This window comes from Coregonus lavaretus, assembly GCF_964263955.1.
Source record: "Coregonus lavaretus genome assembly, contig: HAP1_SCAFFOLD_79, whole genome shotgun sequence".
Taxonomy (NCBI): Eukaryota; Metazoa; Chordata; class Actinopteri; order Salmoniformes; family Salmonidae; genus Coregonus; species Coregonus lavaretus.
In genome coordinates, this window is record NW_028157882.1 from 514,073 (window position 1) to 536,856 (window position 22,784).

The window sequence follows — 22,784 nt, forward strand, 5'->3', positions numbered from 1 at the left end:
AAGAGTCTTACTAGATATACTGGTGATGAGAAATACACACCAGAGTAAAAAGTGCCAACCAACCCCGATCTCCCCTACTAATGTGCTGGGTGGACACTGCACCCCAAACACACAGGGTGTATTCAGGTGGTGGAAATGTAATGTAAATGTAAAGGAATCTGTTACTTTATTTGAACTATTCCCAATTAATTTTATATTACTTTTATAGTAATGACATCTCTCATTGATGTAAATTCAGTGAAATTCAATTCAGAGACAAACATGACATTAAAAAGTCATGTAATGGGAGTGTGGTGCTCCTGGAAGTGGGAGGCGCTAGTGAGACACAGACACATAGAGGTCTCTCATCCAATTCATTTCCTTTCCCAGAGTGGTCCATAATTAACTTTTGCTTGGTTGGCACTTCCAACCAGATATAAGGAGGCTGAAGCCCCAGCATCCATAAGTCAGATGCCTTCTTCCTCTGTGGTAAGACCTCTCCACCTCCTTAGATTTTTACATTTGTCTCATCTTTGCACTCAGCATCTGAGGCAGTAGCTATCTGCCCTGTTTGAATTGACTTCTGCATGTCTCTTGTAAGATTTGACAATATGCAATCAAGTGGCATTGGTTTAAAAAAATTGTTTTAATGTGTTTTTCTTTAACTGTGTATTACTTCAAATCTGTAACTTCCTTTTATGTCCAAAAGTAGTGCTCCTGCACTTAGTTAAGGGAGTGGTCTAGAATGTAACTGGGTTTTCAGGGGTATGTATTTCAATTCTTGACAGAATGTGTAGTAAAGTGAGTTGCCACTAGGAAAATGTAAGTTATCAGTTGCACCTGTAGTTGAATTTGACATGGCTGTAATAATTATTTAGTTAAATGTTTTTTAGCCGTTCGGTGGCTAAATGATAAGGCTTTAGTCTTGTGCGTTTTCACAACATTCCATTTGCTTTGTTCCAGCCATTTTCATGAGCCGTCCTCCCCTCAGCAGCCTCCACTCCTTTAGACTTGTGCGTTTTCACAACACTCTCATGTTTCACAGGGTCCTCCAAGAAGTACACATTCATCTGTAGAAGGGGGAAAAAGAAGGTGAGACATGGTTTGAGTCTTCACATAAAAAGTGATGAGAATATTCTGAGAGATACCGCTCACCTAACTCTGTTGACTGGGGAGGAAGCACCACAGAGTCAATCATGTTTCTTGTTTCATCTGTTTGCTAGTGATCCGTCACCATGAGTACGGACGCTGAGATGCAAATCTACGGCAAGGCTGCCATATACCTCCGTAAGCCTGAGAGGGAGAGGATTGAGGCACAAACCGCACCCTTTGATTCAAAGAACTCCTGCTATGTGGCAGACAAGGCGGAGCTGTACCTTAAGGGTCTGGTCACTGCCAGGGCCGATGGGAAGTGTACTGTAACAATCACCAAACCTGACGGCACTAAGGAGGTAAGCCTGATCTGAAAAGTATTCAAGTTCAAGTTCTTGGAATTACTCTATTTCATGACAAATCATCAAAATGATCAAAAACATTTCTATAGACAATATTAAATCAGTAACAACAGATAGATTAAACATTTATTTGTTTTTGTGTGAGCAGAATATAACCTTCAAACACATTTTAATGTTGCTATTTAAAAAAGGCATGGCATTTTTTAAATATTGGCTAGTCAAGTATGTCAGTGGGCGATAACAAAGCAGTGGATTAAATGGGGGATTGAACTGTAATGATAATGAGCAAAAAGCATTCAGTCATGTCCACTTTGATCTGTGTGTAATCTAGATTTCTGACTGTTTCAGGAAGGAAAAGAGTTCAAAGATGCAGACATCTACGAGATGAACCCCCCTAAGTATGACAAGATTGAGGACATGGCCATGATGACCTACCTGAATGAAGCCTCTGTGTTGTATAACCTCAAAGAGCGTTATGCAGCATGGATGATCTATGTAAGAAACATGCACAACCACATACATAATAAATACACAAATACAGTACTACCATACAGTGGTCCCAAAATATTCACACCCTTGATAAAGATTAGAAAAAATGACTCTATAAATAAATAATTCAAATACTGAGCTATATTGTGTGCTTAAAAATGGGGAAATTATAGTATTTTATATTAATACAATTGCTCCGAGAACGAGATTTGTATTTTTCTCAAAAAAGGTAAGGGTCAAAATTATTGACACCCCTGTTTCAATACATCAACTTGCAAGGATAAAGGCACTGAGCCTTTTTCAAAAAATATTTTATGAGTTGGAGAAAACATTGGGAGGAATCTTAGCCAATTCCTTCATACAGAATCATTCCAGATCCTTGATATCCTTCGTCTGCACATATAAACTGCCCTCTTCAATTCAAACCACTGGTTTTCAGTGAGGTTCAAGTCCGGAGACTTAGATCGCCTTTGCAAAAGTTTGATTTTGTGGCCAATTAACCATTTCATTGTGGATTCTGATGTGAAGGTGGGGTTATTGTCTTGCTGGAAGATCCACTTGCGGCCAAGTTTCAGCCTCCTGGCAGAGGCAACCAGGTTTTTGGCAAAAATATTCTGGTACTGGGTAAAGTTCATGATGCCTTTGACCTTAACAATGATCCACCATGATATTTTACAGTAGGGATGGGGTTATTTTCTGCTTATGCATTCTAATTTCAGCTTCAAACCCATCACTGGTTGGCTTACCCAAAGAGCTCTATTTTCATGTCATCCAACAAATGTAAACGGCTGGAGTTTACTAAACGACATTGGAACTTGGATTTGAACCAGTGCTTTGGTCGGATGACATGAAAATAGAGCTCAATAATGTTGACCCCTATCTTTTTGAGATTTTTTTTGTTTACCTGTTAAAAGATACATTTATTTCAAGCAGTTGTATTAGTATAAAATAATATAATTTTCCAGTTTTTGTGAGCATACAATATAGCTCAGTAAAGTGACTCCACTGTAAATGAACGTTAGAAACCAAAACATATCCATACAGTAGACCCACATCAGTATACCAAAGTACACCCACATCCTCACATAAATCCAGGTAAAAGTTAATCTGACTTCGTTAATCCCCTAATTTAATTATGCTTTCATCCAGACCTACTCTGGGCTCTTCTGTGCCACGGTGAACCCCTACAAGTGGCTCCCCGTGTACGACGCAGAGGTTGTCAACGCCTACAGAGGGAAGAAGAGGATGGAGGCTCCACCCCATATCTTCTCCGTCTCTGACAACGCCTTTCAGTTCATGATGATTGGTACGGGCTATCATGGATGGATGGATGGATGAATGGAAGTTAAAATATTCTTTAGAGAGGTATCTACTGTTTTCTAGTCTAGCTTAGAACAGTTTGCTGGGAATATCTGATTTCACTAGCCTTTGTGGTGTCGAGAAAACTATGCTGAGATGCTGTGAGAACAAGAATTCCACTGACACTGTAAAGTGATTATAAAGGTTTATTTATATCAAAGGGTTACAGCGTCAATTTACAGATTTCTGCAGACATCTGGAGAACAACGACCCAAAATAATATGTTGTCCTGTCCTCCTTTGTCTCAACCAAGTATTTATAATCTTTACCATGATATGGGTGGTTTTCCCTAGAGACCAAACCCATGACTCCACACAACAGACTTCCTCTGTTTTATGGGGTGCCCCTATAAAACTGCTCCCCAGATGCTTCCCTAAGCTGAATAAACATCCTCTAAGATACCATTTGCAAACGTTAGCAAAGTCATAAATTCCTTAGACACCACACCTTGAATGGGAAATGTTCCAAATTGAAATTCGTGATGATGCTATGAATGCAATAATGTACCCATAATGTTGCTTGAGTATAATAAGGAATATGTTTTTTGGTTACAGATAAGGAGAACCAGTCTGTCCTGATTACGTAAGTTGTTCACTAACATTTCACTCTGATGAACTATTTCTATTGTAATACGTTGGGTCACTTGGTGTGGTGAAAATACATGACATTATGAATGGATTATGACACTAGGCTATGGGTAATAATGAGTCGATGAGAAGGAGAATTTATTGAAGATTTACTTATGTTAGGAAACAGGTCAACAGTGTATTTTTCTATGCTATTTCTTAGTGAAAGCCAATCTGACACTCAAACATGTAACTAAACTCCCTCTTTCTCTGTCATATAAACCAGTGGAGAATCCGGTGCAGGAAAGACTGTCAACACCAAGCGTGTCATCCAGTACTTCGCTACCATTGCAGTGTCTGGTGGCAAGAAGGAAGCAGACCCCAACAAAATGCAGGTAGGTTGTGCTCATGTTTTCCTTTTTAACACATCTCAGTTTGGTTGGCTGTGCAAACTTTTTTTTCAGTGGTGAATCCTGTTTCAAGAAAAGGGTTCAAGCAATTGAGAAAAACAAACGTTAACATTTTACCCGTTTTTGAGCAACTTGTGTTTGTCTCAATCAGGGGTCTCTTGAGGATCAGATCATTGCAGCTAACCCTCTGCTGGAGTCTTACGGTAATGCCAAAACAGTGAGGAACGACAACTCGTCTCGCTTTGTAAGTATGAAGGGCATACTGTGGAAGTGACCTTATATTAGACAGATTTAATTCAGTAATTCCCTACTGTTATGCAGATGTAGGATCTTATTTTGATCACTCTGTTAGATGTTAGATTTATTTGTCGACCTATTTCTAACCCCCATGCACTACTATAGGGTAAATTCATCAGGATTCACTTCCAAGGTGGTAAACTGGCTAAAGCTGACATTGAAACCTGTGAGTTGGTTTTGATTGTTTCTCAATGCTTTCCTAAATTCACACAGATCATTTTTTGGAGATCTTCAAATGTAAATGTATCTCATGTTCTCTCTCTCGCTCTCTCTCTCCTCTCTCTCTCCCTCTCTCTTTCTCTTTCTCCCTCAGACCTGCTGGAGAAGTCCAGAGTGTCCTTCCAGCTGCCAGATGAGAGAGGCTACCACATCTTCTTCCAGATGATGACAGGCCACAAACCTGAGCTAGTTGGTACGAAAAGTAGAGGTTCATGGGAAATTCTTCCCACCCCCATCTGTGGAACTTATAAAAAATATTAATAGTCCACATGAATGGCAGTCGGTGCCATTTAAGATGAGGGAGGACAATCATTGTTTTTATGAGCATGGCCTTATTTCTATTACAGCATATTGGATGACTGTCATTCATATTCCAGTCACCCAGATCAATGTAACATCGATAGGTTTAGGCTACTACATGATACTCTAATGTTCCCTATACCCACCATGAGGTTGCTACAACCTAGCCTATGAATGAAAGTTTAAAACGTAAGTGCACAGGTCGAGAGAAATTTGAGTAATCAAGGTGACAGACATTGACACATTCAATAACGCCTTGCACAATCTTGCCTGCATCTAGATCTAGTGTAATCATTAGTTCAACAGTTGCAAACAATAGTTTCTATTGGACAAATGCAGGTAGGCTATGTTTATCCCCGTTTCGTTCAGTTTGCTTCCGTTTAATAAACATTTTTCAACAGAATCGGCAGAATGAATACACCCTAATCACACGCAAACACAGCTCACCTTCATATAGGGGTGCGCCGAGTAGTTGGACAAAATGAGTATTGTAATGGATTTGGGCAATTTTCTGGATACGATTATGATCTGAGTATTTTTTCGAATTATCCGTGATCGGAATTTTTTTTATTTTTGGTTACCAGCAAGCATCTTTCTCATGTCAGTCAGTCACAGGGTTTCTAAACCATACTGTACTGTCTTTGAGTCAGTAATGTGCGGTCTAAATAACTCAACTGGCTAGTTCGCCTGTCTGTAAAGAGAAGGGCGAGCTGTACATTGATCCTGCTGCTCTGATTGGATAGAGTGAAGCTGTAGTTCTCCATACTCTCGCTTCATCATTTCTCCCGATCACTTTTCGTCGCATGTTTAAATTTACTGAGGAGGATGGTCCTCCCCTTCCTCCTCTGAGGAGCCTCCACTGGTCCATACATTTGAAACTATTACAATGATTGTATCCAAGGTAACAAGGCATCTAGACATGGGTCAGGTCTTTGGGAAATATCTATCAAGTAATGCAATATGATGCACTAGTCCACAAGTCTCAGTCCCTTCTTTTGATGCTATTTATTATATACTACATGTATCCTTGAGTCCATCTATTGAGTAAAGGAGGGAGAGATACTGTAAAGGTAGGACAGCACAATTCTAAGAGATTTAACTGACAATCTGTTCTCCATTGTCCACAGAAATGGCGCTCATCACCACCAACCCCTACGACTTCCCCATGTGCAGCCAGGGTCAGATCACTGTGGCCAGCATCAATGACAATGAAGAGCTGGATGCCACAGACGTGAGTCAAACAAAAGGTTAACCAAACTCTAGATAGGGAATGGGTAGGACCACCATACACACTGAATGCACTGTGCAATTCCAACTTGGTAAATGTTTTATGTTAGTTAGGCATATGCCTCAAGGCACTCTTCATGACTTCACATTTTGCCATTTAAAACGTCCACAAGAGAGCGTAACTAAGTGCCCTGTGGAACTGTATAAAACTATTTTTGTGTTTTCATCTACTATCCATCCCATTCGATCTGGAGTGAGCACAGAACTGCAGTGTAACTGACCAAACTACCGTTCAGTTCATCACTGCTGTACTTCCTCTTTAATACCAGGATGCCATTACAGTCCTGGGCTTCACTAATGAAGAGAAGGTTGGCATCTACAAGCTGACAGGAGCTGTACTGCACCATGGCAACTTGAAATTCAAGCAGAAGCAGCGTGAGGAGCAGGCCGAGCCAGACGGCACAGAGGGTGAGTCCCACTCATAGATATACAATATGTAAAGCATTAGTCCCATTCCCAGTCCCACTCATAGATATACAATATGTAAAGCATTAGTCCCATTCCCAGTCCCACTCATAGATATACAATATGTAAAGCATTAGTCCCATTCCCAGTCCCAAAAATAGAAATAGAACATGTAAGACAGACAGTGACACATGAAAGTCAGGCAGGAGATCATTTCTAGAGAACAAATTCCAAGCTCCAGAAATTATGGATGTGGGTGAATCAAAACCTAACTCACAAAGAAGTTAGCCAAACTATTTTGTCAGTGTGACATCAGAAACAAGTGATCTTGTGTCCCTTAGTCTGTTGTTGTTGGTTCTCTCTCCAGTGTCAGATAAAATTGCCTACCTGCTGGGCCTGAACTCAGCTGAGATGTTGAAGGCTCTGTGCTACCCCAGAGTGAAGGTCGGCAACGAGTATGTGACCAAGGGACAGACTGTGCCTCAGGTAAGGCGGCCAAACACAGCATCTACCATTCTCTGTGGACCGGAATTATTTTGGGAAAGAGTGCATTGCTTTTTTTTTTATAGTGCTTTTGTTTTTCCCAAGCTCGTATCGCCATATCACTAGACATGGTCAATATCTCCTGTATTAATTTGAGGTATTATCATTGCAGGTTAATAACTCAGTCAGCGCTCTAGCCAAGTCTATCTATGAGAGGATGTTCTTGTGGATGGTCATCCGTATCAACGAGATGTTGGACACCAAGAATCCAAGGCAGTTCTATATCGGTGTGCTCGATATTGCCGGGTTTGAGATCTTTGATGTGAGTATGAGACCAGATCAAGACAATTAGTTGTGATTGAGATGGATTACAGCCTTGTATGATGAAATTATCCCTTTGAAAACTCCATCAACAGTACAACAGCATGGAGCAGCTGTGCATCAACTTCACCAATGAGAAACTGCAACAGTTTTTCAACCACACCATGTTCGTCCTGGAGCAAGAGGAGTACAAGAAGGAGGGAATCGTCTGGGCCTTCATTGACTTCGGCATGGACTTGGCTGCCTGCATTGAGCTTATTGAGAAGGTAAGCGGTCTGTGTGGATTATAATGGACTGTAACAGCAAAGCTCATATGGAGCTCTGTGTGAAATATTATCACAGTGGTACAATGTACAGTAGTGGTGCTTGGGTCAAAATCACTGGGGAAGCCAAACCAGGGGGAAAAAATCCATATTACAACCTACAGTATGTGTTGTGATAATTGCGTTGTTTGCTCTATAACCTGTTAGTTCATTTGCCTTGCCACCGTGATATATAGGCCTAAAGGCCGAGACAATAAGAAGACACAGTGGCAGAATAAATTCAACCACACCTTTCTCAAAATCGGATAGCAACATCTATCCGGTGGAGTCCACAAAGCATATTGCATGTAACAAAGAGTTACATGACCTACAGCATGATCAATCAAGTTAATGTTTCCGACATTTTCAGACTACAAAACAACTATTGATTTAGAACCATGGAGAGTTACCGCAAGTCGCAAAGAAAACAGGAGCTGCCTCCCTCCACTATTCCAACCCCATCTCAACTTCAACATTTCAACATCATCAAATCACCTATGCATTGTCTAATACAGTGACAGCTAAAAGATTCCAAAAACTATTTTAGTCCAATCAACGTAAGCCAAATATCATGTGGCTGTCCATGGTACTAATTTATGTGTGTGTAAGTACAAAAAACATGTTGACTCACCCTACTTGAAGAGAAACTCCAATGCCATCCTCCTCTCTTTCATGTTGCTGAAACGGTCTATGACTCTGTCATACATTACACACTGTAAATGTTTGTTGTCCTAGGCTACCTGGCTAAAACTATTGCTCACTATTCTAACTTCCTTTCCTGGGCAACGATTAGCTAGTTACCATTAGCCTACTACATCTAGCTACATATTGAACTTCCATACTCTCAGGCCAAAAGCACAATGTAGGAATTTATGGTTAGGTGATAATCGCTGTTAGAATCATCGGCCAGTACAGAGAATTAAGTAAAACTACAAGTACAAATCCCAATCTCCGTCCAAGGTTAATTTAGGAAAGGGCCAATTTTAGCTAACTAGCTATCCACCGGAGGACAACAACACAAGGAGATGTAACAATTGAAAAAATGTTTTCTGTCAAATGTTTGGCTGATGTGATGTGATTGGTGTGAAGCCAAATCCAAACTAGCTTCACTTGACACTTTTGTTTTGGTGCACCAGAACCATTCACAGATTAGCTCACTCAGTTTAGCTCAACTCTGATTCGCTGTTATTGTATAAAAAATATATCAAGGGAGGCCAAATGCTTGCTGGCTTCCCTTGCATTCAATGTTACAATATCATACTATTTTTGACCAGACAGCATCAGATAGAAGGACTACACATACAGAGACAGAGGGGCGCAGTTTAGCTCGCTTGGATGCTTTACCTGGTGAGATACATTCAGCCTCTTGCTAAGAGAGACAAAGAATTTAAAATAATGTATGTCCATTTTTGGGGGAAGCCTGGCCTCCCTTGGCACCCAGGAATGTATGCCACTGACAAATTATCTGACTGTTGAGAACTCAATATGTTTCCTATTATGTGTCCCTAAATTAATATAATCCTTTAATAGCACGTTGACTAAAGGAATAAATGTGAATAAATGTGATCCTAAATGTAAATATCATTAATTTGATATACATCTCTTTTCGTAAAGCCATTGGGAATCTTCTCCATCCTTGAAGAGGAGTGCATGTTCCCCAAGTCTTCAGACACTACCTTCAAGGACAAGCTGTACGCCCAGCATCTTGGGAAAACAAATGCATTTGAGAAGCCCAAGCCTGCCAAAGGCAAGGCAGAGGCCCACTTCTCCCTGGTGCACTACGCTGGTACTGTGGACTACAACATCACTGGCTGGCTGGAGAAGAACAAGGACCCCCTGAACGACTCAGTTTGTCAGCTGTACCAGAAGTCCTCAGTCAAAATTCTGGCTGCCCTGTATCCTCCTCCCCCACCTGAGGGTAAGACAAGCATCACATCAAAATATTTAATTAAGCACTAGTTATAACTCAGACCAAATGTTCTTTAAAGTCTTTGAATGTATCCCAATTTCTCATGGCGTTTTCACCGGGTTAATTTATTCATACACTTGGTTAATTCAAACAAACAATAGGTGTTATTTTACATAATCTCATTGGCAGCATTTGCCTCTAGATAAGTGTGTAGTTAACCAGAGATTATCTGGTTCATAATTAGTGTGCTTGCTGAAGACAAGACCACTCTAGATTTCTTACATACTCTTATTATTATTCTATTTATTCCACCCGCTCTAGGAAATGTACTTTTCTAGTTATCTTTAACTTTTCCCCATTTTAACAGATAAAGCCAAGAAAGGAGGAAAGAAGAAGGGTGGTTCCATGCAGACTGTGTCCTCCCAGTTCAGGGTGAGCTTTTGAAATGTATATTCAGTCCTTCAAAAGGTGCCTTGATTATCATAAATTATGTCTGAGAAAATGGTTTGTAACCCTCTTACAGGAGAACTTACATAAGCTGATGACCAACTTGAGGAGCACTCATCCTCACTTTGTGCGCTGCCTGATCCCCAACGAGTCAAAGACTCCAGGTACAATAAATATTGAGTTAAATATTACATCTTATCAGTACAGTATCAGTGACTTTAACAATCTCAATCTTTAACCTGTTTATGAGTATTAAAAGAGACTTGGTTTGTTTTACCAGGTCTGATGGAGAACTTCCTGGTTATCCACCAGCTCAGGTGTAATGGTGTACTGGAGGGTATCAGGATCTGCAGAAAGGGCTTCCCCAGCAGAATCATCTATGCTGACTTCAAGCAGAGGTACACACGGACACACACACACAGAAAGATCTGCTCCAAGCGATTCCCCAGCATCAGAATTGGCTTTCCTTTTTCGAAATATGACCAACATATTACAACTTGACATATGTTAAAAATGACTCCTCATTCAGGTACAAAGTACTGAATGCCAGTGTCATCCCCGAGGGCCAGTTCATGGACAACAAGAAGGCTTCTGAGAAGCTGCTTGGTTCCATTGATGTGAATCATGAAGACTACAAGTTTGGACACACCAAGGTCAGTCAAATACCCCCAGCAAAAGCTGACAACAAAACACAACTTCAATGATAATTTAAACCCTTACCATATAAAATCTCTCCAGTTGATCTATCCATCCTTTTGTTCTTTCTTCTTCATTTAACTAAAGTAAAAGGTGGAAAAACATTGTAGTGTTTTTTACTTCAACGTCATACAAGTATAGAAGAGAAACTAAACTCATTATCATGTGCATTGTGTCAGAGTGGTATGGCTGCAGTTATCTGTATCTGTGGACATTATTAATCTACAACTGTACAATAACTAACAACTTAAACAACCTATTAAATAATTTGTTTGTAAGCGTTGCAAAGTTTGTTGTTGGAATCAATCTAGTGGAGTTGTTCCCCTCTTTTGATTCAACCCTTTCTATCTGTCACCATCTGTGGTTCCATTGACCATGCTAACCTGTGTCTCAGGTGTTCTTCAAAGCCGGTCTTCTGGGTGTCCTGGAGGAGATGAGAGATGAGAAGCTGGCCTCTCTGGTCGGCATGGTCCAGGCTCTAAGCCGTGGATTCCTCATGAGGAGAGAGTTTAGCAAGATGATGGCAAGGAGGTGAGGAATAGTGGACATCTTGGCAAAGCTTTCTGTCAACCACCTGTATCTAATGCATTATGATTACATGCTGTATATGCTGTGAGTTGTTCACAATGAGAAAGTGCTTTTGGTTAATTCATTTATAAAGTCAAAAAATTGATGTAGCAAATAAGGATTATATCTTTATAGCTTCAGTTTGGGGTTTGGCTGTTCAATTGTCATTTCAATGTGTGGTATTTACCCATTCATTCTTGAAGAATATAAAATGCCTCATGTGCTTAGCATGACGTCAGTCCTTGCATCTAGACCGCTGTCTGTGAATTTAAGAGGGGTTACATTTCCCTAGCCCCATTCCTCAGCTGTAAACAAACAGTGGCGGGGGTGTTCTGTTTTGTTGTTCTTTGAATCCCAGAATGTAGCTTTAAGCATGTCACTCACCATGCCACCCTGTCCTTTCTGTTGACCAGAGAATCCGTTTACGCCATCCAGTACAACATCCGCTCATTCATGAATGTGAAAACCTGGCCATGGATGAAGTTGTACTTCAAGATCAAGCCCCTGCTGCAGAGCGCTGAGACTGAGAAGGAGCTGGCCAACATGAAGGAGAACTATGATAAGATGACAACAGACCTGGCCAAGGCTCTGGCCACGAAGAAGCAAATGGAGGAGAAGTTGGTGGCCCTGACGCAGGAGAAGAATGACCTGGCACTTCAAGTTGCATCTGTGAGTGAAAAACACCTCATATGGGCATATTTACACACACATGAATGCTCACACATATGAAGACACTGTGAAGTATGTGGCTAACTCACACATTGTTATTGTCCATGTTATGTATTTCATTAATTTCTATTGATTTGCTCTGACCTTGAATATACAAAGTGAGGCCGTTGATTATATCTCGTGTTCTGAAACCAGGAAGGAGAGAGTCTGAACGATGCTGAGGAAAGGTGCGAGGGGCTCATCAAGAGCAAGATCCAGCTGGAGGCCAAACTCAAAGAGACGACCGAGAGGCTGGAGGATGAGGAGGAGATCAATGCTGAGTTGACTGCCAAGAAGAGGAAGCTGGAGGATGAGTGCTCTGAGCTGAAGAAGGACATTGATGACCTGGAGCTCACCCTGGCCAAAGTGGAGAAGGAGAAGCACGCCACTGAAAACAAGGTCTTGTGTCTTACCATAGACAGTCTAACCAAACAATAATCCAAACCGTAATCAACTCAAAACATAACTTCACAGAACTGGAATTCAAGTTGTATTGTGGGTGAATTTCAGTTGCGGGGTACTACCCACATTCATTGCATGTTCTGTTCCCCCCTCATTTATGACTTCCATTCAGTACACTGGCATAGTGTACACTGCCATCTAGTGTTGAATCTATGGTACAGTACTTGTTGACACATTTCTAATCTAAATGAATGCAATATCTAACAAACTAAATCTCCCCTTTATGGTGAAGTATAATTATGTTGTGACCATTTTCAGGTTAAAAACCTGACAGAGGAGATGGCATCTATGGATGAGAGTGTTGCCAAGCTGACCAAGGAGAAGAAAGCCCTCCAAGAGGCCCACCAGCAGACACTGGACGACCTGCAGGCAGAGGAGGACAAAGTCAACACTCTGACCAAGGCCAAGACCAAGCTGGAACAGCAAGTGGACGACGTGAGTGGAGTTTGACATTTTGGCCATGATAGAATTTAAGATGATATTATCTTCAGTTGTTTAGATTTGAACAATATATGTATTTTTTCCTTATAGCTTGAGGGTTCTCTGGAGCAAGAGAAGAAGCTCCGTATGGACCTAGAGAGATCCAAGAGAAAGCTGGAGGGAGATCTGAAACTGGCCCAGGAGTCCATAATGGACCTGGAGAATGACAAGCAGCAAGCTGATGAGAAAATCAAGAAGTAAACACAAACAAATGACTACAGTATCAGCTGCTATAATGGTTGTTCTTGATTAATTATGAATTAGCATTTGCATGTCATTCTTAAAAGCAATGTGAATGGTATTATACTCCCTTTACACTAACAAACCTAAACCAACTCTGCAATCAACGTGTTTGTGTTTTTTAGGAAGGAGTTTGAGACCACCCAGCTCCTCAGCAAGATTGAGGATGAACAGTCTCTGGGAGCTCAGCTGCAGAAGAAGATCAAGGAACTCCAGGTACAGTACAGGATATACGCTCCAGTACAGAAAAGCACACACCTGAATCATTTCCTGAAAAACACTTTCTGGTAGCAGACAGTGTTCCTGGTGGCTTCTAATGGCTCAATAGGTTGGAAGATGGTGATTCTTGTTGGTGCTTCTCACCATTGTGGTTTTGGTTCCTGCATGGGACACTGTCTACTGAATATATTAGTGTAACTGACTTTGCATTAACACATACAGTGAGGGAAAAAAGTATTTGATCTCCTGCTGATTTTGTACGTTTGCCCACTGACAAAGACATGATCTGTCTATAATTTTAATGGTAGGTTTATTTGAACAGTGAGAGACAGAATAACAACAAAAAAATCCTGAAAAACGCATGTCAAAAATGTTATAAATTTATTTGCATTTTAATGAGGGAAATAAGTATTTGACCCCTCTGCAAAACAGACGTTTCTTGTAGTTGGCCACCAGGTTTGCACACATCTCAGGAGGGATTTTGTCCCACTCCTCTTTGCAGATCTTTTCCAAGTCATTAAGGTTTCGAGGCTGACGTTTGGCAACTCGAACCTTCAGGTCCCTCCACAGATTTTCTATGGGATTAAGGTCTGGAGACTGGCTAGGCCACTCCAGGACCTTAATGTGCTTCTTCTTGAGCCACTCCTTTGTTGCCTTGGCCGTGTGTTTTGGGTCATTGTCATGCTGGAATACCCATCCACGACCCATTTTCAATGCCCTGGCTGAGGGAAGGCGGTTCTCACCCAAGATTTGACGGTACATGGCCCCGTCCATCGTCCCTTTGATGCAGTGAAGTTGTCCTGTCCCCTTAGCAGAAAAACACACCCAAAGCATAATGTTTCCACCTCCATGTTTGATGGTGTGGATGGTGTTCTTGGGGTCATAGGCAGCATTCCTCCTCCTCCAAACACAGCGAGTTGAGTTGATGCCAAAGAGCTCGATTTTGGTCTCATCTGACCACAACACTTTCACCCAGTTCTCCTCTGAATCATTCAGATGTTCATTGGCAAACTTCAGATGGGCCTGTAAATGTGCTTTCTTGAGCAGGGGGACCTTGCTGGCGCTGCAGGATTTCAGTCCTTCATGGCGTAGTGTGTTACCAATTGTTTTCTTGGTGACATGGTCCCAGCTGCCTTGAGAGCATTGACAAGATCCTCCCGCGTAGTTCTGGGCTGATTCCTCACCGTTCTCATGATCATTGCAACTCCATGAGGTGAGATATTGCATGGAGCTCCAGGACGAGGGAGATTGACAGTTCTTTTGTGTTTCTTCCATTTGTAAAAAATCGCACCAACTGTTGTCACCTTCTCACCAAGCTGCTTGGCGATGGTCTTGTAGCCCATTCCAGCCTTTTGTAGGTCTACAATCTTGTCCCTGACATCCTTGGAGAGCTCTTTGGTCTTGGCCATGGTGGAGAGTTTGGAATCTGATTGATTGATTGCTTCTGTGGACAGGTGTCTTTTATACAGGTAACAAGCTGAGATTAGGAGCACTCCCTTTAAGAGTGTGCTCCTAATCTCAGCTCGTTACCTGTATAAAAGACACCTGGGAGCCAGAAATCTTTCTGATTGAGAGGGGGTCAAATCTGGATTTTTTTTGTTGTTATTCTGTCTCTCACTGTTCAAATAAACCAACCATTAAAATTATAGACTGATAATTTCTTTGTCAGTGGGCAAACGTACAAAATCAGCAGGGGATCAAATACTTTTTTCCCTCACTGTATATGCAAAATATACTATTATTATTTTGTGAGGTTCATTTGTTTCAACTGTATTGTAGTGTTCATCCCCCCTGCTCCTGCCCCCTGTTCTAGGCCCGTATTGAGGAGCTGGAGGAGGAAATTGAGGCTGAGCGTGCTGCCAGGGCTAAGGTTGAGAAGCAGAGGGCCGATCTCTCCAGGGAACTTGAGGAGATCAGCGAGAGGCTGGAGGAGGCCGGAGGCGCCACTGCTTCTCAGATTGAGATGAACAAGAAGCGTGAGGCTGAGTTCCAGAAGCTGCGTCGTGATCTTGAAGAGTCCACCCTGCAGCACGAGGCCACAGCCGCCGCTCTACGAAAGAAGCAGGCCGACAGTGTGGCTGAGCTCGGGGAGCAGATCGACAACCTGCAGCGCGTCAAGCAGAAGCTGGAGAAGGAGAAGAGCGAGTACAAGATGGAGATTGATGACCTCTCCAGCAACATGGAGGCCGTCGCCAAGGCTAAGGTGAGTAGTGATGTTTTGGTCAAGCAGTGTTGAGGAGGGTCAACTACATTACCATTCAACTGAACTGAGGTTGACAGCAGTCCCATATATAAAGTAATTATGGTACATGTTTCACTAACAGGGCAATCTGGAGAAGATGTGCCGTACTCTTGAGGACCAGCTGAGCGAGCTCAAGACTAAGAATGATGAGAATGTTCGCCAGGTCAACGACATCAGCGGACAGAGGGCCAGACTCCTGACAGAAAATGGTACCATCAACAATTAACTACAACCCAATGCTTTCCTTCAGTAAAACACAATAACATGTGTTGAAGGCTGTATCCACATAATTTCTACTGTACTATTCACCACCTAACATTGCCCTACGATACCTCCAAATACATTTTCAATCTTAGAGAACAGAGACCCTATTAACTAGATATCCCTCTATCCCTGCAGGAGAGTTTGGCCGCCAGCTGGAGGAGAAGGAAGCCCTGGTGTCTCAGCTGACCAGAGGAAAACAGGCCTTCACCCAGCAGGTGGAGGAGCTGAAGAGGGCGATTGAGGAGGAGGTCAAGGTAAAATGGACTCCACCGCCCACAGAGTTTAGAGCAATATCTTCATATAGATGGTGACTACGGCACCCTCAGAGACTCCTACTGTCTCTCCACCCTCAGAGACTCCTACTGTCTCTCCACCCTCAGAGACTCCTACTGTCTCTCCACCCTCAGAGACTCCTACTGTCTCTCCACCCTCAGAGACTCCTACTGTCTCTCCACCCTCAGAGACTCCTACTGTCTCTCCACCCTCAGAGACTCCTATTGTCTCTCCACCCTCAGAGACTCCTACTGTCTCTCCACCCTCAGAGACTCCTACTGTCTCTCCACCCTCAGAGACTCCTACTGTCTCTCCACCCTCAGAGACTCCTACTGTCTCTCCACCCTCAGAGACTTCTACTGTCATTTGTTTGTCTATCTCTCTAATATCTTTGTCTTTCTCTTTCACAGGCTAAAAACGCACTGGCCCATGGTGTCCAGTCTGCACGTCATGATTGTGACCTCCTCAGGGAGCAGTTTGAGGAGGAGCAGGAGGCCAAGGCAGAGCTGCAACGCGGCATGTCAAAGGCCAACAGTGAGGTGGCTCAGTGGAGGACTAAGTATGAAACTGATGCCATCCAGCGCACAGAGGAGCTGGAGGAGGCCAAGTGAGTCGCACGCAACAGCAAACACTAAAATATAGGTTGTGGATGTTGAGGGTGGTAGGGGGGTTCTGAGAAAATGTTACGTCAATATATATTGTAACATATGTCTCAAACCGAAAAACCTTCCTCTGTTGTCCAACAGGAAGAAGCTGGCCCAACGTCTGCAGGAGGCTGAGGAGACCATTGAGGCGACCAACTCCAAGTGTGCCTCCCTGGAGAAGACCAAGCAGAGGCTGCAGGGAGAGGTGGAGGACCTCATGATTGACGTTGAGAGAGCCAACGCATTGGCCGCCAACCTCGACAAGAAGCAGAGGAACTTTGACAAGGTAAAAATGAAAACCTAATTGTCTGCTACATAATCAATTGTAGTATAATTGTAGCATGTTTCTGATTTAAAGCTCTTCATCAATAACTTCTAATGATAATCCCATGAATTTCCCTAGGTTCTGGCAGAGTGGAAGCAGAAGTATGAGGAGGGTCAGGCTGAGCTGGAAGGAGCTCAGAAGGAGGCTCGCTCTATGAGCACTGAACTCTTCAAGATGAAGAACTCCTACGAGGAGGCTCTGGATCATTTGGAGACTCTAAAGAGAGAGAACAAGAACCTGCAACGTGAGCATTTAATCGCTGTACCTTTTATCAACCCAAGGAAGTGGAGGGCAATTAGGTTTGCAAGACCACATGAAGTGTTGTTAATTAACTGTTATTATGATTCAATGTCAACTTACGTGCATTGGCATATACACTGAAAATCCCCCAAGTCTAAACTGCTCCTGTGTGTGTGTGTGTGTGTGTGCAGAGGAGATCTCTGACCTGACTGAGCAGATCGGAGAGACTGGCAAGAGCATCCATGAGCTGGAGAAGGCCAAGAAGACCGTGGAGACAGAGAAGTCTGAGATCCAGACCGCTCTGGAGGAGGCTGAGGTACAAACTACAGCTGTTTGATGGGAAAAGCAGTGTTACACTAGTCAATGCCAGCTACAGTCTAATGCACCCTGTATTGGTGTTTATTGTAGTCATACATATTTAATTCCTACATCCAAATGTATTGAACACAATTGGCCTGACTGCTTCTATTTGTCCAGGGCACACTGGAGCACGAGGAATCCAAGATTCTGCGTGTGCAGCTGGAGCTCAACCAGATCAAGGGTGAGGTGGACAGGAAGATTGCTGAGAAGGACGAGGAGATGGAGCAGATCAAGAGGAACAGCCAGAGGGTGCTTGACTCCATGCAGAGCACCCTGGACTCTGAGGTCAGGAGCAGAAATGATGCCCTGAGGGTGAAGAAGAAGATGGAGGGAGACCTGAATGAGATGGAGATCCAGCTGAGCCACTCCAACAGGCAGGCCGCTGAGGCCCAGAAACAGCTGAGGAATGTCCAGGGACAGCTCAAGGTAAAGGGACTGGGACATCAGGTTCAAAAACCTGAACATGGGGAGGGATTTGTTTGTAAATCTGTAGAAAATAATAGAACAGAGAAATTAAATAGAGTGGTTTATGTACTAAAGGTAACGATACTGGAGAAATTCGTACCAATTTACATTTCTATCACTGATCGATCCTATCGCCCCTACTTCCACAAGTCCTAATGAACATATGTCATTGTGAACCCCAGGATGCCCAATTGCACCTTGATGACGCTGTTCGTGTCGCAGAGGACATGAAGGAACAGGCAGCCATGGTGGAGCGCAGAAACGGTCTGATGGTGGCTGAAATCGAGGAGCTGAGAGTTGCTCTGGAGCAGACAGAGAGAGGCCGCAAAGTGGCTGAGACTGAGCTGGTAGACGCCAGCGAGCGTGTTGGACTGCTGCACTCCCAGGTATGGGTCAAAAGCCATTTCCAATGGAACTCAACCAAGCATACAGTTTAAACACACCTGGAATTTGACAGTGCTTACTTTAGATTTTCATCATTTCAGCCTTGTGACTTGTAAGTTCTCTTGAGAGTTTAAAAAATCGTCTTATTTCATCCTTCAGAACACCAGCCTTCTGAACACCAAGAAGAAGTTGGAGACTGACCTGGTGCAGGTGCAGGGAGAGGTGGACGATATTGTCCAGGAGGCCAGGAATGCAGAGGAGAAGGCCAAGAAGGCCATCACTGACGTGAGTTCTTTAATTACATCGACTTAATTTGTCCCCAAGTGCCAGTGGTAGCTGGGCTGGTTAAGAACAACAAAGATCTTAGAGGGGCGTTATGATTGGTGCCAATTGGTGCATAAATGAAACAAACTACTTTTCCAGGCGGCCATGATGGCTGAGGAGCTGAAGAAGGAGCAGGACACCAGCTCTCACCTGGAGAGGATGAAGAAGAACCTGGAGGTCACAGTCAAGGACCTGCAGCACCGCCTGGATGAGGCTGAGAATCTGGCCATGAAGGGAGGCAAGAAGCAGCTCCAGAAACTGGAGTCCAGAGTGAGTTAACAGCAGGGTGGATTATGGTGGATTGAAAGACAGATTGCTGGAAATGTATTTGATCATATAAAAATACATAATAGCCTCCATGCAGGTTTACTGTTACTTCTGTAGTGCATGGCATGACTAATCAAGTCTCGGGCCCTGGGAAATGTTAAGTCCCCCTTCTTGGCATTAGAGAGAAAATGTTGCAGTTTTAAAGCTAATTATAATAATAATAATATAATATGCCATTTAGCAGACGCTTTTATCCAAAGCGACTTACAGTCATGCGTGCATACATTTTTTGTGTGTATGGGTGGTCCCGGGGATCGAACCCACTACCTTGGCGTTACAAGCGCCGTGCTCTACCAGCTGAGCTACAGAGGACCACATGTTGTGTAATTTCCTGCAATTCTACACATTTTGCCTTTTTAAATGTTAAATGATGGTGCATTTATGATCATAACAAAACAAATTATAATAATTTTACACTTATTTAGTGGAGTTGAGCCAAGACCTTCAAATAAATACAAATGTATTACTCTAGTTTCTTCGTTCAGGCTTGTACAGTTGTCGCAGCAGACTTCTTCTAAACTGCCATTTCATTAGTAGTAAGAATACAAATATAAATTTACAATCCACATCAACACACAATATAATGTACATTCATCCACTTTATCTCATAGTAATCATTTGTTACATCTAGTTACATTTGTTTCATTTCTCTCTATAGTGACATGTCTCATTCACCGGCCGTTGCTAGGGAAGCTAGCGTTGCTATGCAGGTTTACCAGCCAGCAGGCTAACGGCTGAATTGGTTTGTAGGCTAGCGGATTTTAATAAGTTCATAAAACCTGAAAACACAACATAACATCTTAACAAACATATGTACATACTCCAGAAACATTACCGTCTCGAATATAGTGCTTTTCTACTCGCTTACCTTCAAAATAAAGATATACCAATGTATTTATGTCGGTGCTTCTGTCTTGCTGTTGGCTCACTTGGTAAACTTCTCTCAACTGTCATAGCGCGAGCCTCCCATAATAGAAGAAATCTCATAACATTAAAACATGCGAGTGGCGTCCTCTAGTGGCCATACTGGTGCTGCACCAGAAACTGCTAAACGCATGACAAAATTGATAAATAGTCATATTACAAATACAAGAAGAATTGAGTTGTGAGCCTCCCAGACCCGTTGTGCATCTAATAGTTAAGAACATAAATTGTGGATTATTAATATGTACTGCATTGCACTCTCTAAACTTTTCCCACAGATCCCTGGTTGTTTAAACACATTTAAATGTGAATTCCACTTTGGGAACCACTGACCTAGATAATGAAAAGTTGTTGTTATTATTACAGACCCCTTCAATTAAAATGTTAAAAGTACATAGGGACAGATAACAATTGTGCCTCCTTGAGGTCTGATTTCACCACCTCAAACAAATACGTTTATTTCTTCCACAAAGGTGCGTGAGCTCGAGACTGAGGTGGAGGCCGAGCAGAGAAGAGGTGTAGACGCAGTCAAGGGAGTCCGCAAGTATGAGCGGAGAGTCAAGGAGCTCACTTACCAGGTAAGAGAAAGTGCCTTCTTCACACACTTGACACTAACACAGACAGGTTTGTGTATACAACTATGGGACATTGATTCTTTGATCTTCTCCCACAGACTGAGGAGGATAAGAAGAACGTTAGCAGACTTCAGGACCTGGTAGATAAGCTGCAGTTGAAAGTGAAGGCCTACAAGAGGCAGGCTGAGGAAGCGGTGAGTCACAGACTTAGTCCAATACTGTGAAAGCATTCAATCGAAAATGTATTTTCTCCCTAGAAAACGTAATGTCCATACGGTTTAGTTGAAGTGTTGCTACAGCACATCAGTCAACAATGACTCAATTGATATTACAAGTAATTACTGAAGAAATTATACACATTTCTGAGTGCCTCCTATGCCTATGTGTTACTAACTTAAAGGAGAGGGGGTTGAATAATAATTTGCTGGTCTAGTGGTGGTGCTGGAGGCAGCGGTTTGATCCCCTGTTCCTCCACTCACTTTCTCTACTGTATCATCCATCTCCCTATATACGTTGCTATCCTAAATCTGCCAATATTTGTTTTGTTGAAAATACCTTTAAAAATGTATATTTTAATTTGCTACCTGAAGCTTCAAAGTGTAAATACTGATGTTCTGCTCTCCCGCTCTTTTCTTCACCCAGGAGGAAGCAGCCAATAGCCATATGTCTAAGTTCAGGAAGGTTCAGCATGAGCTGGAGGAGGCTGAGGAGCGTGCTGACATCGCTGAGACTCAGGTCAACAAGCTCAGAGCCAAGACCCGTGACACTGGAAAGGTACAGAACTGCTGCTAAACCTATACCTGACTCATGTTCAAATATGACCACATCAACACCACCTATGATTCAGTCTTCACAGAGAACAATACTGACCTTTTACACTAAAATGATCTCTAAGAAGCACATTTCAGGTAGGGCAAAATAATCTAATAAAATGAATTCCATTACTTCAAAATTGAAATCCAAGCTGAGCATTAAATGCTTGATCCATTATATTATTTCCAAGTCTATCCATCTATTTATCATGTTCATTATTATTACTGATCCATTATATTCTATCCAAGTCTATCCATCTATTTATCATGTTCATTATTATTACTGATCCATTATATTCTATCCAAGTCTATCCATATATTTATCATGTTCATTATTATTACTGATCCATTATATTCTATCCAAGTCTATCCATCTATTTATCATGTTCATTATTATTACTGATCCATTATATTCTATCCAAGTATATCCATATATTTATCATGTTAATTATTATTACTGATCCATTATATTCTTTCTTTCTTCTTACAGGGCAAAGAAGTTGCTGAATAAACAAGACCAAGTCTAATCATTTTCCTGTGTTGCATAAAATATGATTTTCATGGTGAAATGTTGAGCATTGATTAAAAACATGTAGACCTACATACACTTCCTTTGTGACTGTGGACTTATTATTCAGCAAACAGCTTTTTCATACCATAAACATATTGTACTTTAAATAATGGGATTCCAACAGCAAAAGTGGTCACCCGGACAAAGCAGTCCGTTTTTTTGGTAAACAGCTGAGTGATGAGGCTGGAGAAACGTAACCACTCTCAAATTCTCAGACTGAGCTTTGGATGCAAGGACTGCAAGCTTGTTCTTGCTTTATTGAATTCAATGTAGTTCAGCCAGCCTCAGCATTTAAGCTGCTGCTTTTCTCAAGTTAATGCTGGTAGATAATGACTTTAGTGTGTAAATATCAGACACCAGCTAAATATGCATGTCAATTTCGAGCCTTACCCCCAGCCGTTTACGGTGTGATGTCTGACAGCACAAGGCTAGTCAAAGGCTGAAAGAGACTGAGT

General features: G+C 42.2%; 1 protein-coding gene across 1 annotated transcript; it reads left to right on the forward strand.

Moving 5' to 3' along the window:
• Window positions 1-1,214: 1,214 nt before the first annotated feature.
• LOC311124685 (myosin heavy chain, fast skeletal muscle-like) lies at window positions 1,215-22,269 on the forward strand (the record flags this gene model as incomplete). Its single annotated transcript, XM_084198788.1, has 39 exons — window positions 1,215-1,430; window positions 1,782-1,928; window positions 3,072-3,228; window positions 3,836-3,863; window positions 4,134-4,242; window positions 4,409-4,501; window positions 4,660-4,720; window positions 4,868-4,966; window positions 6,201-6,304; window positions 6,630-6,768; window positions 7,133-7,251; window positions 7,421-7,570; window positions 7,665-7,835; window positions 9,486-9,789; window positions 10,148-10,212; window positions 10,304-10,391; window positions 10,508-10,625; window positions 10,757-10,880; window positions 11,318-11,454; window positions 11,904-12,159; window positions 12,355-12,597; window positions 12,919-13,095; window positions 13,192-13,337; window positions 13,506-13,596; window positions 15,413-15,802; window positions 15,924-16,050; window positions 16,241-16,359; window positions 16,789-16,985; window positions 17,125-17,308; window positions 17,426-17,591; window positions 17,779-17,903; window positions 18,065-18,373; window positions 18,595-18,798; window positions 18,956-19,081; window positions 19,220-19,390; window positions 20,845-20,949; window positions 21,045-21,140; window positions 21,589-21,720; window positions 22,249-22,269. The coding sequence occupies 39 exons, from the start codon at window positions 1,215-1,217 to the stop codon at window positions 22,267-22,269; spliced, it is 5,814 nt and encodes a 1,937-aa protein (XP_084054914.1).
• Window positions 22,270-22,784: the final 515 nt, after the last annotated feature.